We start from the raw sequence: 22,128 nt of genomic DNA on the forward strand, positions 1-22,128 counted from the left end.
TGTTAAAACTTAACAATATATATATTAAATGCTTATATTTCTAAATAATAAGAAGTGGCATAATTATTTAACATTTGTAAATAATAATAATTAATAATTTTATTTTTTATACTCCTACAACACATTATAACTACAATTGTTGTGATTCAATATGCTTGAATGCTTGCTGGGATCCTTTATACTCCAACATCGTATGTGCAACTTTTAAAAGTATGTGCAATTGTTATAAAACTGCACTGTTTTACTCATGTGTGGTCATATTCATACCTCTTAACATGAACACTTGCTGTGATTTTTTAAGTTGCTTTGGGGGATTACGATCGCACAGTTGCAGAATGGAGTTGCTTGCGGACTAATGGTTTCTGCTGTTTGCCCTCACAACGTCTTTCACCAAATAAAACCCTACCTGTAGGCAAAAACTTTACCATTTTTAATAATATGTTAGGTCAAATTTTTGACTTTTTACCCAATGATTTTTGTTTTATTTAAGCCCACGATTTGGCAGTTTCTTCAAATAAAATCGTGATGTATTTATTAAAAATTCGTTGCCAATATTATGTGCAAATAAATCGCCTAGCACAGCAGCTTGCGATTTTGGCGATATTTCGCCTTTTTTTGAACTATGGAAATTAGTATACAAAATAACACTAAGACAATCTTTATTGTATTGTAGTTGATTACACTTGTAATGCATTGTTGTCTGGGCTATGCCTTGCATCTTGCACTAGCCATAGCTTAGTGATTGATGCAAATTTACTGCATTAATCATAGACTGTTGAATTTGGGGGCTTATAGACAAGCTTTGCAACTTCTTCCTTTGACATATCAAAATGAGTATAATACTATAGACTATTGTATTTTTAAGATAAAGAAACCTCTTTTTGCAATATGCCCGGGTCATCACTGTCGGGCTTGGTGAGTCATGGCTACAAGTCATGGCACAAATCATGACCCGCCTGAACTCGCATGACATGCCATGAGTTATGGAACATTGCTACTAACAAATAAGGGAGAGGTAGAACTAGAGGGTCTAGTTCTAGAAGCCTGTGCTGGCCATGGTTGAGCTTCCTCACTCAGAATGTTTGATGATGATGCGTGGCTCGCTCTCCATCTTGGATATAGCTCCTCTTGGCATTGGCAATGACTCCTCATCAGATTCATCCTTATATTCCTTAATGTCATTTAATGTGAAACCAAATCCATCCCCCTCCCCCTCCATAACTTGCCTCTCCAAATAGTGATGTCATCCTTTGTAAACAATGGAGGTTGCTCCTATGATGTCCAATCAAGGTAAGGATCTAAATTGTCCAAATCAATTGGATCAAGTTCTTCCTCTCGGGCCTTTCTTATGAGCAACTAGAAATTATATTGCACAAATTAAAGGTCATTGAGGTGTTTTTCTTAGGATAACTTGTTCCTATTCTTTGTGTGGATGGCCTCAAATAAGCTCCAATTGCGTGCACAATGGGATGAGCTACAAGGGTGGCATAAATTTCTGAGGGCATTTGTTTTGAGATGGGGGATCATTCCACCCCAACTTTTCCACCAAACTACTACAAAATAAGACATTGAGAAGTTACAAAGAAAAGAGAAAAACAAAAACATAATCTATCAATTACTTTAGACCTTAAAATCCAAATGAAATTTGTTTTACCTAGGGTTTGAGTGTGTCTTTCTCTCTTTGCCAACTTTGATGAGAATAATCTATTCCTTGCTTTCACATAGTTTTGTTGTTTGGCCACAACGGGGTCTCTCTTTGCAACATTATGTATCATCTTCTGAATGTGTACAAAGAGGCCCTTCATGACCTCTACATTAGGATCTGAGTAAGAATCATTGAACTTGAAACAGGGGTTAAGTCAGTATCCTATTGCATGAATGGGTTGGTGGATTTGATTGTTCCATCTCCTATCAATAATTTCCCAAATGGGATCAAATTTGAGTCTATCCCCCTTGTAGTAATTTTTGATAGACTCATTGGCAAAAAACAATGAAGGATCAGATCATGCTGGAATTCCATCATGAGTTTAAAGAACAAAATGGATGCAAAACAACATCAAAGTCCCTTCTAGCCCTCTAAAATTGTGGAATCTGCAAGAACTTGTTGATTTACCAAAGGCATTGGAGGTTGCAGAAGTTTTCAAAGTAGAGGAATTTTATTTGTCACATCACAAATTCTCCACTAAGGCTGCAAAGGGATACACAAAGACTAAACTTGGATAGTTTGAGAGGACAAGAAGGTGCTTTTCTCTCCTTTTTCCTGTTGCCACTGGAGAATTAAGTACAAAAAGGACAATGTGGAGCCAAGTAGTGTGTTGGTGGAGTTCCTCTCAGCATAGAAATTTCTCTCAGCCTAGGAATTCCTCAGACTTATCCTCTAGAATCTAAATCTTCACCTTGGAGAATTTCATTAGCAAGCGCCCAAAATTTAAAATTCTGATCTCAGACTTTAAAAGTTAGAAATATCAATTTTGAGCAATGATAAAATTGATCCAAATAGGGGGAGGATCAATCCACCCAAATTGAGTTCAATTGATGAGGATGATTCAGGTGTTTCAAATGGAGCAAAAATGAATTCAACAATTCAACCTTGGAAGGAATATAAGTGCCGAAAATTAAATAAATTTTATTGGTCTGGTTAGGAACAAGCTGGCCCATGCTAATATCATGCCTTTCTCATTTTGTGGATCGCCTATATAAGGGAGATAAGGATAAGAATAATATATTTTTGACAAAATAAGAGCAGATCTATCTCTCTTACTTCTTGTCAGCGATTTTGTCTTTGACGGCGATTTCAAGACTTAGAGAAAGACTTTGTAGAGAAAGACTTTGTGTGGATTTTAGGAGGTGAGAGCACCATTGATTTTATTCAAAATCAGAAGAGTAAAGTGTTGGACGAAAGCAATCTGGGCTAAGAAATGAGGAAAGATCAGGATTTGAAGTGTGCTAAAAGGAGAAATCTGGGTTGTAACAAGAAATCAGACCTTAGGAAAGTTAAATTCTCAATCAAATTGCTTTGATAATGAGAAAAAGTGAAATCTTAATTGCATTTTCATTTCATGCAAGCTCTCAGATTTTCTTTCATTTTGTTTATATTTCTCTCTTGATTTTGCAAGGTAAACTTTGAAAGGGAGAAGGTTGGAGAGCATGGAGGTGATGGCAAGGTCAAATTCAAGACCTAAAGAAAGGAGATCAGACTCGAAGACTTCAAATGAAAAGGAAGTTCAAAATCAGATTATCAAAATACAAATTCAAATTCAAGATCAAGAGAGATTCAAAGAAAATCGGAGTCCAAAAGTGGAAGAAATTATCAACTTGTATATCCTCTAGAAATCCAAGCTCATTTTGAAGGATCCAAGTGCTCGAAGACTTCATCACTTCAAGAAGTTCAAGATTCAAGTTTGCAAGTGCACTCAAGTTTAAGATCATGGCAATGAGAAAATATCAAAGAATCAAGATTGGGAAAATTTGAGAAGATGAAGCAATTTGGGATACGCCATCACAATTGAAGGTTTGATAATGTTGAGTATCAAGAGATACTTTCTCATCCTTGGGAAATTGATTAAGTCTATAGGATAAGGATGTTGAGGTGATGCGTACTTGTCTTCAACCAATCAGAAAATTCCAGCTACACATGTTCAAGCACATTCAATCATATCATGCCAAGTGTACAATTTTTTCATTGGTTCTCAAAAGGCATTGTAATTTTCTTATTGGTCCACAAGGTGGTGCCTTCATGTAGTTGGATGATAGGGTGACAACCCTAATTGGGGTTTGTAATGGATCAGTCTTGGCCCTTGATCTTGGATTGATCTTGGCTGCTCATTGTAATTGAACAACTATAAAAGGCCAAGGCCTCTCATTTGTAAAGGGTTAGACATTAAGAGTAGAGATGAGATAAGCTAGTAGTAAAATTAGAGTAGGAGAGGAGTCTTGATGAAATTGTTGCCATAATGCTATCAAAGTAATTGACGATTTGTTTTAGGTCTTCATGGTGGATTACTTGTGTTTCTTTGGAGTATAGCATGGTTTCTTCAATTCCTCACTTTGATTAAATTTCATTTCATGTTAAGTACAAGTAGAAGTAGATGAATGAAAGATATCGTTGAATGGTGATCAATGGTGGAGCTAGTGTCCATACCTTTTGGTACTTGTTGATTAAATTTCATTTCATGTAAACCTTTTGGTACTTGTTGATTAAATTCCATTTCATGTTAAATAGAAGTAGAAGTTGATGAATGAAAAATATATTGTTGAATGGTGATTAATGGTGGAGCTAGTGTCCATACCTTTTGGTACTTGCTGATTGTAACAATGCAAAGTTAGTTTGTATTAGAATATTATAATGTTTCTTTAATGGTCATCTTAGTTAGTCTTTCTATTTCCATCTTTAGTTCACGATTGTTTCTTTTAGAAACATCATCTTTGTAAATCTATGTAAGGAGCTTTCAACTCCTACATTTATTTAAAGTCAAGTTGATACCCATTGGATAAATAGGGTAAGTTCCTTTGTGATTACCAACATATCACATCATTAAAACAGAGTGAGAGTCCACAAGAAGGAACCTTGAGGTTGTCTCATTTGATCACACAATTCATACACATTGTTTAGCTTGAAGCTTCCTTATAATATCTTTCATGGCTTCCCTTAAAGAGTTCTTATACAGTTTACCCAAAGCAGAATGCTGCTGGCCGCTCACCCATTTTATTTCCTCATCCCTTACTACAGCCATCTTCAGCTTCCATTTTAAATCAGCCAATTTCACTGCCCTTAATGTGACCAACTGTTATCAGTTATCCACCAACACCACAGTTGAAAATCTCGCCTTAACTAAACCTAAATTTCTCCCACATTACGGTTGAAAATATTTTGTAGACAATGCTCTCTGATTGGACTATGCCACAACAGATCCCTAGATGTTTCTCCACTCACCATACTTACAGACAATAGCACACAAACAAATAGTAGAAACTCTCCAGGAGTAGCTTGACTCTTCCATATGCCACAACCCATGGAATCAGAATAATTCCATAGGAAATCCTCCTGCTGCTCATGATGACTCATAAATTTAAACAAGTCATTTTGCAATGAATACTACAGCACTAGAAATGTGCAAGCTATATACATCAACATAATGGGAGACTCTTGTGTATACCAAGAACATATATTATGACTCATTCCAAATGAGCTAATAATTATGGTGGTTGAGCCTCCTTAATTATGGGTTCCAATTCATTCCAATCTTTAGCCTCCTTACTTTCAAACTGGCATTTTTGATTCAGTAGTATTTGTGAGTCAAAAGATTCTTTGGCTAGTTTTTCAACTATTGGAATAAGAATGAGAATCAGGAATTTTACAAAGATAGTAAAGCTTGTAAACAGTATGTTTGGCTAATAGCAAGAGTTGTATAATTTTCTTCCAAAAGCATCTGAAAGGGACGAGTATTTTAGAACCTTTAACCACCATGTGTGTCATGTCTAATGCATAGAATAAATGTTTTGAGTGTGGCAATTGTACTGTTAATGGGTTTCATCAACACACCATATTGAACATCATTATTGGCAAGCAGACTAAACATCCTCCTCTTGGAAATTGGTTTTCAATTGATTATTTTTTCATTAAGTTTAAACAATTGTTGAGGCCACTGAAGTTCTCAGCACAATTGGGATTTGAAATCTACTTCATGATGATGGAAAATTTAAATCTCTATTTTTTTAAATGTTTCTATTCAACTCTGACTTTCATATTTACTACAGAGAGATTTTTCCAGGTGAAGTGCAATTATATGTCCACAATGATGCTGTCGCAGCTTTGGCAAGTGGAACATCAGGGAAGCTTCATGGTTGTGTTCTCATTGCGGGTACTGGATCAATAGCATATGGCTTTACTGAAGATGGCAGGGAAGCTAGAGCAGCTGGTGCAGGTCCGATTCTGGGTGATTGGGGCAGGTATATTTACATTTTCTATCTCCTTTGACTATAATATGACACAAGTAGCCTTGCCATTGACCTTAGGAGTCAAAAGATCACAGTGGAAGTAAATTTTCTCTTATTGGGATTCTGGTGACAGCTATTTCCATCAAAGACTGCTACGGGAACTTACATTTTTCTTTATTATTTTGTCAATATTGATGGGCAGTTTTAGTAGGTCAAGATTACTGGTAATGTTGGGGTCATTATCTATTTGGGAAGTGGGCGGATTCTTTGAGCTACAGGATCTTAATGGCCTATGCATTGCACTGCCGATTGATCTACTTTGTGCATTCATTGGATTCATATAAGCTCTTTCTTCTTTCTTTACATACTTCATTTGCCCCAAAATTTGCATGTATTCTATTTACAGTCCAAGTTTAATAAATACCTTTTTTTAATTGCTTAAAAACATTAAGAGAAGATATGTTTATACAGTGCAGCTGAGCTGTGCATATTTTCAATTAACTTCTTATTGTATAAACTCAAGGTTTCTGGAAATAATCCATATCTTTCCTTTCTAATAACCTGGTGCATCTCTACTTCTATCTTTTGTGGTTAGTTTATAAGGATTAGAGGATTATTTTTTGAATATATTATCATGTAGCCATCTCTCTTATTGTTTGTTGGACTGTAATATTTGACTTCTTGTTTCATATCATAGGAGGATATCTCCAAGTTTCATTGTCTTCCAAGTCAAATCTGTACCTTGGTTTCTTATTTGTATTCATGTTCTGATTACCATTTTGTTAACTAAAATCTTGGCATTATAAAGATTCCAGTTTTTATTCAACATTATTTACAATTGGGGGTTTGATTATCCCTTCTTGAATGTTAAAAAAATTAGACTATTTTCATCTCACCTTGTATTTTATAGGACACTTTGCTAAGTTGCTTGGAATGCCTCTTTAATTTCGAAAGAGAAGCTCATCAGTCAAATAGGTAGACTAAAAAGAAGCTGTGCACAAATCTCAAAAGTTCAGATTCCTGTATCTGACTTGGTAATTGGAATGATGCAGAGTCAAATCTATAGCTGTTGTAATTTTAAGAACTGGTAAAGCTTACAAGATATAAATCTTTGGAAGCATAAAGATTTTGGAACAGTTCACTAATGATAGTTGACATGTAAACATTTCAAGTTGGATATAAGTATTGCATTTCACATAATGCTGTAGATACCCAACGGTCTACAAAGTTGTTGAAAACTGAAATTACAGAAAATGTATTAAAAGGGGAAGTGATATCTTGATTACTTCTCTGTAGGTCCTTACGGAGAATTCGTGTTGATAAAGAGCAAATTAATATGGCACCTTTTAGTAATCAAGATATATTTTGAACTTGAAAATAATTAATTATTTACTTATGATCTCAGCCAACTCATGAGTCTGAGTTAAGAGTATGGACATGGAGGTACATTGGTCCATAAATTATCACTACCGGTGCATTTAAGTAGCTATATATCAAATATTTCTCTGATGTGCTCTTGAAAAAAGCACTGAAAACACCTTTTTTTTTCTGTTAATACTAAATAGTCCTTTTGAGCACCTATGTGACCTGTTTGTTTACATGACTCTATTCTATTTGTCTGATCTGCCAGAGAAATGGCAATCCCTGCCTTGAATGGAAGAGAGTAAAAGAAAACAGGAAAAGGAGAAGCAAATAAGAGGAAGAGGAAGAATCTGTAACGAAAAGGAGGCTTAATTTATTCACTCTTTATTAGTAAATGTCATGGCATATGCATATCTTTTTAAAGTTGTAACGAGTGATATGAATATAAACAACAAAATCCTATTTTTAAAATCATGGACTAAAGTCCATTTTATTTGCTCTGTATATCTCTACCATGGAAATGCCCTTAATTTTTAAAAAGAGTAGTTTTTGCGTCTTTTCCTACAATTTTTCACATTCTCTTAAAGCCCGATTTATTCCAAATTTTTCTTGATTTTCTCAAAAAATCTTGTACTCTTAGTTCGCTTTTTATTTTTTCCAATGATGCTTGCTGGCATGAATCAAGACATTAATCTCAACAAATAGACCCTTTGAGCAGTTACGGTTATTTGCGTAAGATGCACAATGCTAGGAGATGAAATGCCATTCATTCCAACTCAAACTTAGGACTTAGAAATCACGTAAAGAGGCTGCATCTTACATATTCCTATTGAAGCGAACTTAGGCTTAAGAATTCCCAAACAATAACAGCCTAACCTGAAATATGACCAGTCACAGAGATAATGAGGATTGAAGGATACAACAAAGTGCGAAGCATGATAAGATAAATGTAATAATATCCAACAAGAGACCGCTAAGAGGGTCTAAGGGACTGCCAAATGACAACAAAAGGAACCATCCAACAGCAGGAAGACCAAAAAAAGTCCAGGGAAAAGCAGAACAAAGGGCAACAAGAGGTGGGTGTAAGATTCCCTGCTGTTTCTAATTTTTGAAACTCAAATCTAGATGCTTGTTATTCCATCAAATAGTTGTCCTGCAAAGTCTTTACCTGCTGTTCTCTTTCAGTTTGTATTGCTTTGAGTTTGTATGCTGCACATGGTGTTTTGAATACTTCTAATGATGCTAAATTGATTGGCAACATTCTAGAGATAATATGCTATCTTGTTTTCAACCTTTCTCATACATGAGTGACTGAAATCAGCTTTAACAATGAGTTGACATATTGTCAAACACTTCCCATTCATCCCAGGAAAATACAAATATCCATCTACAGCAAAGGGTTGTTTACAAACGTTTGGCATGCAATCTAACTTGCACACTAACTTCATTTTGCAATTGATCAATATCAAATATCAGCAAAGTCTCACATACATATGCAATAAACCTAATTACTTATAGAACCTAGATGATATAGAAGATCAATTTGAGTGCTGGAAACTATCTTCAACAACTGGTATACTCTTCAGCTGCAAACGTTACTCCCTGAATACTAATTGCAGCCTTGAGATAGACCCTGCCACCATACATGAATAACTTCAGATGTATAAGCATGAAACACTACTGCACCAGTGAGATCGCAGCACCGTGATAGTGGACACAGGACTTGTTGATGCCACTGACCAACACCAAACGCAGAATTAGAATGCAGTAATATAAACCCTCAGCAAAGATATCACTTTTCCAATCAGTTTGCAACCAGTATAGTACTATATTTGCAGATCAATACGTCCCAGACTATGATCAATTTGTGTATAGAATAGCAGAAAATTACACATCTTTGGCAACTTGAGCCAATTCAAAGTGCTAGCAGATCAGAGGAAAATGTAGACTTCCTCAAGACTCATGCCAAAATCCTTAGTCTCCACTTCTCATAAAAAAAAAATGCGATAAAGGTATAATTCGATTCAGCAATATAATCCCAATTCACAGCAGTATAAGGCACAATTCATTGGTATTAGGGTTCACCAATTCAAAGTGCATAGGCTAGAAAGAATTACCAATTTTTTTCAGGTTTAGAATTCACCAAACCCCTAGCACAAGAAATATCAAAGCTCGTAGAATGAATTGCTTTCTCACAAATCATTTCTTTTTATAAAAGATGTCTTTGTCAAGACGCCACAAGCAACTAGCTTCTTTCACACACTTTTCACTAAAGAGCCTTCATCAATACACTTTTTAATTAGAAGCTTTCATTTAATAATTTTGAATAAATAACTCCCAAGCTAAAAGCCTCTTGAAGACACTTTTCACTTAAAAGGCTTCTTCAACACATCTTTCACTTAAAAGCATTGCTTTTAAGACTTAGGATTATATTCAATGAGAAATAATGATTAATATCCACACTAAGCGCCCAAAAGCAATTTATAACTTAAACTCAATATATATCACTAAAAGTTGTTTGCCGTACAGGGTAAGAAACTTAACACATGTAGTGTAGCACGATTCAACGCAAAACAGATAGTTTATTCATATATGCACTCAATGATTACAATCTGAATACAATGACTACAATGATGATTCCAAAATCCATCTTGGACGTGTACATATACCTTTTTGAAGGGATGACTCAAGCGTCATGCGCTCGTTCGGATACTATTCTACCCATCGGCTACACTACATTTTACCGACAACATCATCCCCCCCAAAAAAAAAAGTCGTCTTCGGACGACAATACAACAAAACTCAAGGTAAACAAAAATACATAAAAAATACTAAACAGAGGGATGCGTCCCTAGCGTAGTGGCCGTCTGCGCCCTCAACTCGTTCAGCTCCGCCCGTAGCTTGTAGACTTACTCTTTCCTAATCTTCAGTTCCGCTTCTGCTTCCATTTGAAGCTCTAGGGCTGACTGCATCATCTTTGCGATTTCTCTCAACTCTTTCTCTTTTCCTGCTGCCACTTGTTCCTTCTCTGCTGCAAACTGTTCCTTTTTTGCTGCCCGCCTCTGTAGCTGACTTTGTCTGTCCAACAAGGCTGCCCTCTCGGATTCCCAGGTTTCCCTCTCCAAAGCTAACTTGTCAGCTGACTCATCCTGAGCTCTCTCAGCTGCTACCTGATCCGCCTGACTCCTTCGAAGAGTGTAATATGCCTCCCTGTATATCTTCACTACCTCATGAATCAAAGCCTCTACTCGGCTCTCCATACCGAGATCTCTCATCGTGGCCCAATCCTACCGCATCTCTGCAGTCCCCACATCCGGCCATCCCCACTCCTCAAAGCAGACAGTAAAGGTAGCTAGCATCCCAATCTCATAAAATATATAACCCTCGATAGCTCCTTAACGACTGAGTCCAATGCTCGAGTCTTCGTCGAAGCTAACACCTAGCGAGCCCGAGATGCTAGAGCTGCTACATTAGCAAGAAATGCCTCTCTCATCCTTGTCTCCTGCGCTACTGGATGTTCCTGTTGCACACCCATAGCCATCTCTACTGCTTTTTCCATATGCTCAACAACACTATGTGGTACTCCCTCAACGTGTGTCTGCCCAACCTCTTGTAATGGGTTCTCCGAAATTGCTTCCTGCGTGGGTGTCGGCAGGTATGTCACTCGAGGTGCTGGGGTTCGGTGGAACCGTGTACTTAGGTAAGCACTCAACTTTTGGGTTTGGCTCTCTCTATCTCGCTCCAATGATGCTAGCAGTGCCGTATCTACCATAACCACTACATCAGAACCCACTACATCCAATTGGACACCCAATGTCCCCAACTTCTCGCCTGCCGGTACCTCCATTACCCCTGTCTCTGTGTCCATTTCCGCATTAGGTACCAAAGTCTCATCTCTTGTCTCTGGTAGATTCTCATGAGCAGGCTCCACTGATACCTCCGGAGTTGCTATCTCTGTTGGTGACGGATGTGCCTCTGCTGCTGCCTCCAAAACTGCTTGTGTCACTATGGTGGGTTGTGTCGTAGTTGAAATTGGTGTCATTACCACCGGCTGCCTAAATTGACCAAATCCTGGAATGCCATGTATGTCTACAGGAACCAAGTGTGTCGTAGCCGAAAGTATAGGCCGCGAAAATCTCAACGGTGTAGCAGTGATCACCTCTACCTCCTCGTCCTCTTCCTCTTCTCCCTCGGTCCCACTCTCCTCTGAAGATGTCTCCTCTCGACCACTATCTATGTTCCCATCGTCTGGCCTCAGTCGTTTCTGTCCAATGGTTTTATTGCCGAGTGTATCCAAATGCCTCCATTGCATAATAGGTGGTTTGCCAGGCGCGAGTGGTCCCGGTTTGGCTTCCAATGCATCATTTGGGATCATCTGCATCGTTGCCTCTAGGAACTGGCCGATAGCATAATGTGGCATATAAAATGCTTTGTGCTGCAATGTCATAAATTTCGACATCTGTTCGGCCAACAATGTTGCCCAGTCATATACTCGGCCGTGCAAAATTCTGTTCATCATTGCTACATGGGGGAAAGAGATATCTGAAGCGCAGCTCGAACCTGTGAGGCGGCTTTTCACTATGTCCATCAAACAACGCCAGTTACTCCTGAATTTTAGATTTCTTTAACCCTCTGCCCTTGGATGTGTCTGAAAGAGCCTCCTATTTCGCCTGCAACAGGTCTCCGCACACAAGTTGTATCAACTTCAACTTCACTTCACGGCTCATCTTTTTTGGCTTACTCTCTATTTTTCTTCCACCTTGAGGATGACCAGGTATGCCAAATACCCATGTAAAATTAGCCGGTTTGAATGATACTACTAAATTGCAACCAAGATATTGAAACGTACTGGTCCGAGAGAACCTGTCATATGTTTCAATCATTATGTGCAAAAACCCTTTGTAGTCTCTAATGCAAAATACTAGCATTTGCACTATCCATTCTACCTGTGCCTTTTGGATACTAGCCTTCACCTGGTGGTTGCTTGGAGTTTCCTGCCACCACTTTCGGCATTCTACACCATTTAACCCTTCGAATGTAATACTCTGTACTGTAGGAATGTATCCTGGCTGCTTTGGTTGCTTTACTTTCTTCTTACTTGCACCTGCATTGGTCCTTGCACTGGTCCCTCTTGCTACACGAATTCCGGATGGTAGTGTTTTCACATTCCTGTTCATGGTAGTGTTTTCGTCTAGTTTCCTCTTCCAAGTTCTCTTTCCAGCTGGCTGCATAGTTGTCACTTCTTTGTCGTTTTGTGAATAAACCGTTAGGGCAGTTACTTCTCGTACAAACTTGCTACAATTTTCTTTCTTCCTTAGTGTTCGTACTATATGGCTTCCCTCAAGCTTAGTGAAGTACGACTACAATTCCTTCACTAAATCGGCTCCTCCTGTGATGGTATGGCTTGGCTTAAACATTGATTAATCTTAATCCTGTATTCCGTATGAACTTCAGTTGTCTCCTGTTTGCTTGCTATAGTGGCCGTACGATTAGTTTTTCTTCTCCACTATACGTTGTATGGCCTTTTCCTTCCTTCAATTCTTTTCTAAATGTGTTGTACGGTTTCCTTATTCTCAAACAACTTTGACTCCTCCCTGCTCTGTACGGTTCCCTTGTTCTTTTTAAAGCAATTTTAACTCCTTGCACCCTACGACTTTCTATCCTCTCTTTCCTGTCTCAATGTACGACATCCGTACGATTCTCAAGTTTTATAGCTTTTACACATCGTACGACCACATATCGTACAGCCAATCGTAGGCACTGTACGCCATACAACCCTCCTTCTCCCTTCTCCCTACCAATTTTCGTATAGTCTCCAATCTCTCAATCCCGTATGGTGTTCAGACTTCTGAATTGCTAATTTGCTTTCACCGTACAATGACCAAATCCTTTCTGCTCTTATCGTACGGTCCCAAATATTGATTTGAAGATGTAACAAATTCCCTCTCTGTTCTCGTTAGGCCATACGACACTTAGTTTTTTCCAACCTGTAAGACTTTCTTGAGGCCGTATGGTCATCAGTTTGCCTTATAATCTATCTCTTTTCCTTTTGGGGATGTCATATGGTCCTTTTTTTCGTGTCTTGCCATTCAATCTGTGTTTTCTGTCTGGCTTTTTGAACATTGTACGACTATCTTTCAATAAGCTTTTAAGCTACCTTCATCCGTATGGTCTTTATATGGGTCCCAACACTCGTGTACTGTTTATCCCGTATGGTCTTTCTTTATAATGTGTCTACATGTAGCCATATGGTCTTAATTCATCTTCCTCCTATTGGCCGTACGGTTTCAAGTTTCTTCCTCCTATGTTCTCTGGCCGTACGGGGTCTTTATTCCTTTTGTGGTGTGCTTCTTAAGTTTGTACGAACTCAGGCCGTACGGTAGGCCATACTCCTATTGCTTTTAAAGTTTGATTTCACCATTACATTTTGATTTTACTTCCTACCCTTTTAATACTTTATTTTTATAATTCCTTTTTACTACTTCGCACTTAGAATTATGTTTTAACTCCATATTTTATTTACTTATTGTTGATCATTTTTCACATACGTTCAAATGAAGTAAAATACATGCTTATTACTTTCAAAGTAATTTTCAGAAAATACATCAAAGAAAAGTATTTTTATTCATTTTGAAATAATGTTCAATATTTGCATGATGGAGTAAATCATGACAGAAATTAAATGCTGAAAGTAAATTTCTCCCAAACATCTGATTGTGAGAGTAGTCTCTACGTGCTGACATATATCTATACCCTACTGAAATCAATAACTGAATAGAAGAGTAAAAGGAGAAAGGTTCATGGGCACCAGTCATTGCCTGTAATGACTGGTGATGTGGCATCCAACTGCGTCCATCCTCTCGCTGTTCCAAATCTTGCCCGTTCTGTGCTTCCAATTCCTGCATTCGCAAAGGAGAAGTGGGTTAGATCCAATGGATCTAAGCAATGCTGATGACTCACTCGAATCTCGCATTTACCATCTTACAGGCTATTCATATCAGTAAGATACAGACATACACCAGCAAACAGAGACGTCAATTATGAAGTACAAAAGTATTAAAGGGACGATTTGTCAAAAGTTTTGAAATCTTTTGTTTCACTCATACAGTAAGAATGAAAGCCACGGTGATAAGATTCAGATACAGCAAAAGATAAACATTTTCAGCCAATAGAAAGAGTGCATGCTACAAATTCAAAAGACAAATATTTCAGAATTTCAACAGATGTAGTGGCGACATCCAAAAGTCATAGTCTCCAAGTGTCTGAACAAGCAGAGAGTTATTCTGATATTGGAAACATTGCACTATCAGAAATGGAGGGCCGATGAGCAAAAAGGGCATGAGAGCAATATAAAAGTTCAGAGATTAAAGAACATCAGCATTGGAATGAATATCTAAGATTATCTTATGGAATTTACAAGATAGATTTATAAAGGCAAAAGAGGGACAAACGATAAGGAAGATAAAATTACCAGCAACATGTTATGGCAGCCAAAGTACAGACTCAAATAACTCCACCTCTCAGTAGAAGCATAAGAAAAGGTCAGAAAAGTGACATTCAAGATTCACTTACAGCATACTAATAGCAGAGATAAATTTCACATGCTCAAATTTGCAATCAAATGAAAAGACAAATATGGTACCTAAATGCATTTTTCAGCTAAAACCCAAAGGAAAAATCTGGTATACTTCCAACAATGACCAATAAAAAATGATTAACATACAGCAGAAAGTCCTTGTAAGTAAGTTACAGATCTGAGAAGAAAAATGTTATCCAAAGTTAATCAAATAACAGCAGTTCAAACCAATGGCAAAGTAGATGACATCGATTGAAAAGAAGGTGAGAAAATGTAATGGAATGTCACAGTAACATACAGCAGAAAATTCTCATAATAAAACATAAATCTGAGATATATCACCAGTATGCTGCCAAGGAGAAATACGCAAGATGGCGTCTACATGATAACCTCCATCAAATCAACCATTAGATACAAATCTATTGCAAGTATTTTTATAAAATTTTCATATACAGCAATAAGAAGAAGATTAGACATCTGGAGTCACTTTCTTGCATACCCATAAAGTAGTGAAGGTTTATAAAGGAGAATAAAAGAGGTATTGTCACTTACAGCAGTGAACAATAAGAGAGCCGTGTTTTCTTGCTTTCAAACCAAGACAAGATGTCATTTCCAGCATGCTGTTAGAGCTCCAAGTGTCTGAACAAGCAGAGGAGTTTCATACTATTCCAGCCAATGAAGAGAGGAAAAACCCACAAAGAAAATTACTCTCAGCATACATCAAATGCCATATGAAGAATACTAAATGATGGCTACAGTAGAGACTTTCATTTCAGATCTAGTCGTGTGCTTCCATGTTTGTTGAAAAACAAGAAAATGGCGTCAAAGTAACAACAGACACCACTCTGCTCTCGTCAAAAAATCCATGCATTTTCACTACCACAGTCACGGCTAAGCCATAACAGAGACCAAATATCAGATACCCAAAAAATGGCTTCTTCAGCAACCAAAAAAAATCGCAAATTTGAACTCTAAGGCGGCTAGGGTTAAAAGAAATCCTCAGGCTATCTCACGCAGAACGCAAGAATCTCCAAAATGAGATTAAAAGCAAATAACTCGCCTTTCTTTGCATTATACATAAAACGCCCCTTTATCAAATTTGATAAAATTTTCGGGTTCGGTTACATGCTAAAGGCAGAGTTTTTGTTTTTTGCATGTGTTATCATACTACTTAAAACATCATTATTCTTTAGTTGATTTATAATCAATTTAAAGGTAATAATAGTTTTAATACACTTAAGTCTTAATTTTCTTTTATTTTATTTTAATTGCACAAGTAAATATATAAAAAAATTGTAATTATTATTTTATAATTGATATCCTATAAATCAATTATTAAAATAATGAACATTCGTGCAATTAAAAATAATTAAAAGTCAAGAGTCAAGACGAGTTTAAGGAGAAGTTGGTATTTTCAAATGCCAAATTTTAAGGGGCAGCTTTCAGAGTACATTATGGAGTGATTTATGGCAGTTTGGGGAGTTTTTTCTAGTTTTTCTCATGCATGGATGGTGGAACCTCAGTTTGGGGTATTTTGAGCGTGATTTTGGAATTTTTAGTTGTTTTTAATAATGAGTTAACTCATTATTTCGACCCAGCTTTTCTGCTTTGAGGCAGTTGTATTGTTTATATATAATCCTCTTATTTATGGAGGAGGGGTTCAGATTTGGAGAAGAAGTGCTTACGTGATTCCCATCCTTAGCATTTTTTTTGGTTTTTCTGATCCATATGCAGATGTACTGTTTTTGAGGCCTTTGCTCGAAATAAAAGTTTTCCTTGGGACCAAATTTGGAGTTAACAGATTAAGTTGTATGCGTGGAGGTGATTGATATTATTCAAATTGTGTTTTTTCATAATAGACCTGTCTGAATGATGTTTTATCTTGTATATTCCTTATTCGAAATAGCTGTTCATAGGTTTTGAGTCGTGTTTTTCGTTATCGATATATTCGATTGTGAATCAATTTTCCTTTCGTATATTTTCAAGTTATAAACCTTCTCTTAAATTATTGATATGAATCAGCAGATCTTCAAAAAAGGGTTTCTTGTGATTGTCTTATCAAAGCGTTCATTGTGTCTGAGGTATAGCAGTGATTTGTGTCATCATCTTGGTATATCACCTTAGTTCTTTAAGTTTTCCGTGTTTAGATTATTTTTCTCCCCTTTTCCTCTGAAAGTTGATTTTTCCATTAAAGCAAGTAAGGTATCAGATACATCATATAGGAACCGGCCTAGAATCCGGAGGTTCAGTCAAGTTACCAGTTACCCACAACTTTTGGCTGATCCCATGTTTCTCCAAAATCGCTGCAAGTTTTAGGACTTAAGGCAATTTTTCTGGGTGCAGATTTTGGCGATAACAGTTTTTGGCACGCCCGGTGGGACACTCGCCTTATTTTTTAAGGAAGTTGCTGCTGTTTTTGATGTGCAAACAGCAGAGTTACAATTTTTTCTGCATATCTGGCGACTCTTTGGGAAAGAAAGGTATAGATCAGTGCTATTAATGAGAAAGATACAAACCAGAAGTTCAAATACATTTGAATATTTATAGCTTGAAACACCCAAAAGGCGTGGCAGAACCCTTGTTAGGACAAAACCAGCAAAGAGAAATCAGAAATCAGCACAAGGTACTCGAGTTTATCAAAGAAAAACTCGTAGCACGTTTTCAGTAAGTCCCAACTGGAGAACCGAGCCTTTGGAATCAAAATTTTCTACATTTTTTGTAGACACAACAGCAAGCTCGAGTTCGGCTGCGAATTTATTTTCTAAACCATCTGTACCCTTAATACATCAACAACAGATAAGTTATCAGCTACCAGTAATGGCTCAGCCAAGAAATTTTTCTTTTGTTCCCTTTGATCAAGGAAGTCCTCTGAATCTCTAGCAGCATAATGACATCCCTTTAGCAGCTTTGAAAGGAGTGCCATATTTTACTGGAGAAAGCCAAACTACAGCTTTTGATCATGTTAGGGATATAGCAACTTTATGCAACGTTCATCATGTGACACAAGAAAATGTAGCAATCAGGTTACGGGCTGCCTCATTCAAGGGGAAAGCATCGGAATGGTTCAGAAGTTTACCAGTAGCTTCGATAGGCACATGGGATGAATTGGGTGATGCATTCACCAAATTTTTTGAAGACAAATCTGATCATTTGTCATTGGTAGAACAGCTAACAACCATAAAAAGGGCTCCACAAGAACAGATGACTGATTTCAACACACGTTTTCAAAGGACATGGAATAGGATACCTGTTGCTGTTAGACCAAGCGCTGATCATGCATTTTTATACTATCTTAAAAGTTTGAATAGCGACATTTCTGTCATGATTCAGTCTATGGGAGAAAATACGCTGCCACAAGCATTTTCTATATCAGTAAGGGTAGAAAATAGCCTCATATAGGCAGGTAAAATTGCTCCTAGACCTCCTTTGCCCATTTTTTCGAATATACAGCCGGATATACCGTTGCAAATACCACCTTTCAGCCCATTACCAACTGTTTCCAGCCAAGAGATAGCGGTTGCAGCACCTTCTCAGGAGCTGCAAGAAATTAAGCAAGGTCAACAAAAAATTGAAAGCTTAATGCAAACCTTTGGGAATGAATTGGTTAATCTCAAGAAGCAGTAGTTCCAGTCAAGGCAACCTTTTCAGTCTCAAAATTTCGCTGCAAATCAAGGTTACCAGCAGCAGAATAATCAGGGATATCAGCAACAAAACCAAGGACAGCCCCAAAATAGGCCAAGTTTTCAAGGGTACAATGCTGGAAATAAACAAAGTATAAATCAGAGACCTTTTAGGCCTTATAATCCAGCTCCCCTGAATGCTGCAAATCCGGTAAGAGATATAGTACCCGTACCTATGCAAAATAATATGGTTGCTGAATATGAGTGGTGTTTTCCATGTAATCAACCTCATAATCAGTCCACTTGTTCGAATGGTGTTATTCATCAAGCTTTGATGGTACAAAACGCTACGTGTATGCAACATGCACCTGAGGCTGAAATAGAACAGCAGCAAGATGTACCCTCTGCTGATGCTTCTTTCCTAAATTGGCAGGTAGACGATTTTTGTGGTATAAATGGTACTGATCCTAATATTGCTATTTATTCCAGAAATAAAAAGAGAGCTTTAGATGACCCAAAAGTCAGTAACAACAGCAATACTAACAATACAGCCACCGCTGGATCCGCTAAGCCAACCAATCAGCAGGTCCCATCAGCAGGTCTTCCACATGCCAACATCGAACACAGCAAGTACACCCTACTGTTGCAAAATTGCATTCTAAGGTACATTCGTCAATTCCATTTAACGTTGTTGAAAATATGAAAAAGATGAATGTATCTATCAATATGTGGGATTCTTTGGCGATACCTGGTCAAGTTGATATATTGCAGTCTGAGCTATCAAAAAGAGGTAATGCTGGTGAAAACATTTCAAGTGTTGTATTTGCTAATAATGATGAAAGTAACAGCAAATCAGCAGCTCCAACTATCAAGCCTCCTCCTTTTTACGTGTCTTTGATCATAGGCAATAATTTGGTTCATAATTGTATGATAGATAGTGGAGCCACTAGTTCAGTCATGCCTAAAAAGATAGCAGATCAGTTAGGACTGAAATATCAGCCTCTCAAGAAAGGTGTAGTGCAGTTAGATGGATCAACTGTCAACACAATAGGTGTTATTAAGGATGCTAGTCTCACCTTGCATGCATGCCCAAATTTTTCAATACCGCAAGATGTTTACGTCATAGATCTTCTGCCATATTTTGCATTATGCTTATCTAGAGATTTCACTGCAAAGATTGGTGGCTATTTTTCATCAGATTGGTCTAATATGCTCTTTAGGTCAAGATATGGTACAAAGATCACTATCAAATCTGAAAAATTAGCAAAAGACCATATAGAGCCTTACGTCCCTGCTGCTATAAATGCAAATCTGATGTCATTTGATAGTAATGAACCTGAAGTAATAGATTCCAACACACCTATCAGTGGCGTACCGGATATTTTACTTGATGAATGGGCTGCTGAAAATGCTTCTAACTGTCAAGGCAGCATTGTTCATGAGGTTGGTTTTGGAAACTACATGATTTTAGATCAAACTGCAGGAATTCCAAATTTGGTAAAAGATATAAGTCAATTCAGCAAACAAGAAAATCAGGTTTGGAAGATGTATTTTGATGGCTCACGAAGTAAGAATGGTGCTGGTGGGGGAGTTATGCTGATATCACCTCAGGAGGATAAGTATTTTGCTGCTTTTCGTTTTTCATTTGCATGTTCTAACAATGTGGCTGAATATGAAGGACTAGTGCAAGGTTTGGAATGGGCAAGGAAGAGAAACGTAACCTGCTTGCAAGTTTTTGGGGACAGCGAACTCATTGTAAATCAGGTTAAAGGTGTGATTTCTGTTAAAAATGATACCTTAAAGCTGTACAAAAACAGAGTTTGGGATATTATAGAAGAATTTGAAGCTTTTAACATAATATCTATACCTAGAGCGAAGAATCGGTTTGCTGATAGGCTGGCGGCAGTGGGTGCACAGTTTGGTATTGTTGATAACGTCATAAAAAAGAATGATCAACATCATGTAAAAATAGTAGTCAAGCCTTCAATACCAGATAACAATATTAATTGGCAAGTTTTTGACTCAGACGAGCAGATTTTAAGCTTTTTGTTACAAGAAGACGTGTTTTCAGCTGCTAACCAAGACAGGTTCAATCAGCAATTCGGTGATCAGGTGATTCAGCTCAAGTCAAACAAGCTTCCTAAAGGTTTGGTTTCTTTAGAGACTATTTTTGATCCTGATGATCAGGTAAAAAAGGATAAGACTAGTCTGCTGGTGAAAGAGGAACATTATGAAGAGCTGGAAATTGCTGAAGGAAAGAAGCTGAAAGTTGGTAAGGTTAATTCACCACAAGAAAAACAATTGTGTGTTGAATTATTTCAGGAGTTTCATGATGTTTTTGCGTGGGATTATTCTGATTTAAAAGGTTTTGATCCTAAATTAACCCAGCATACTATTGAGCTTGAGCCTAACAGCAAACCCATAAGGCAAAAACAAAGACCAGTCAATCCTAAGCTAGAGCCTTTAATGCTTAAGGAGTTAAACAAACTTCTAGAAGGAGGGATTGTTTTTCCTATCAAACACACCTCTTGGGTCTCTAATCTAGTACCTGTAAGAAAGAAGAATGGTGAAATACGTTTGTGCATAGATTTCAGAGATTTAAACAGAGCTTCCTTAAAGGATAGACATCCTTTACCATCTATGGAACAAATTTTACAATATGTTTCAGGTTCTGAAAGGTTTTCTTTGTTAGATGGTTTTTCTGGTTACAATCAGGTGTTGGTGAAAGATGAAGACCAGTTTAAAACAGCATTCACCACGAAATGGGGAACCATGGCATATAAAAGAATGCCTTTTGGATTGGCAAATGCTGGAGCTACGTTTCAAAAAGCTATGGATATGGCTTTTCGAAATTTGATGTACAAGATAGTGCTGGTATATCTGGATGACATTACTGTTTTCAGCAAGGAGGCTAAGGATCACATTTTTCATCTTAGACGTGTGTTGGAGAGATGCAAGGAGTTCGGTATTTCTCTTAATCCAAAGAAATCTGTTTTTGTTGTTCATGAAGGTAAACTTCTTGGTTACATTGTTTCAAAGCATGGTACTACTATAGATCCCGAGAGAGTTCAAGCGATTTTAGAGTTACCACTACCCAACCACAAGAAGGGTCTACAAAGTTTTCTTGGTAGAATAAATTTTGTAAGACGTTTCATACCGGATGTTGCTAATCTTTTGAAACCTTTAACAGCAATGTTAAAGAAAAATACAGTTTTCAGCTGGACAAAGGAGGGAAAACGTTGTTTTGAAGTTATTAAGGAGGCCTTGTCCGCTGCCCCTGCTTTGATTAATCCAGATTTTACTAAAGATTTTATATTGTATGCCTATGGTAGTTTTGACACCATTTCAGCAATGCTGGTGCAAAAAAATGATGAAGGTTTGGAGCAACCTGTTGCGTTTTTCAGCAAAGGTTTGCAAGATTTTGAACAAAGGTATAGCTTTGTTGAAAAGCATGTTTTTGCTGTGATTAAAAGTCTTAAAAAATTCAAACCCCTGGTTTCCAACAGCAAAATTCATCTAATGGTTTCTCATCCAAGTGTGAAAGAATTTTTGTTAAGTAAAGATTTGAATGAAAAAAGAGCAGGCTGGATTACTCGTGTGATGGAGTATGATGTTGATATCCATATCACCAAA

General features: G+C 37.3%; 1 protein-coding gene across 3 annotated transcripts in view; it reads left to right on the plus strand.

Annotated features, from left to right (window-relative positions):
• Positions 1-22,128, plus strand: part of LOC149543483 (uncharacterized) — a 160,292-nt gene that overhangs the window by 53,360 nt on the left and 84,804 nt on the right. For all 3 annotated transcript variants that reach the window (XM_089798284.1, XM_089798285.1, XM_089798286.1), the window contains exon 4: positions 5,758-5,949. In XM_089798284.1, coding sequence (XP_089654410.1) covers positions 5,758-5,949 — 192 coding nt within the window. The remainder of the gene's footprint in view (positions 1-5,757; positions 5,950-22,128) is intronic.

The sequence above is a fragment of the Cupressus sempervirens genome, chromosome 8 (assembly GCF_028749045.1).
Source record: "Cupressus sempervirens isolate cs-2001-9-10 chromosome 8, ASM2874904v1, whole genome shotgun sequence".
Lineage (NCBI taxonomy): Eukaryota > Viridiplantae > Streptophyta > Pinopsida > Cupressales > Cupressaceae > Cupressus > Cupressus sempervirens.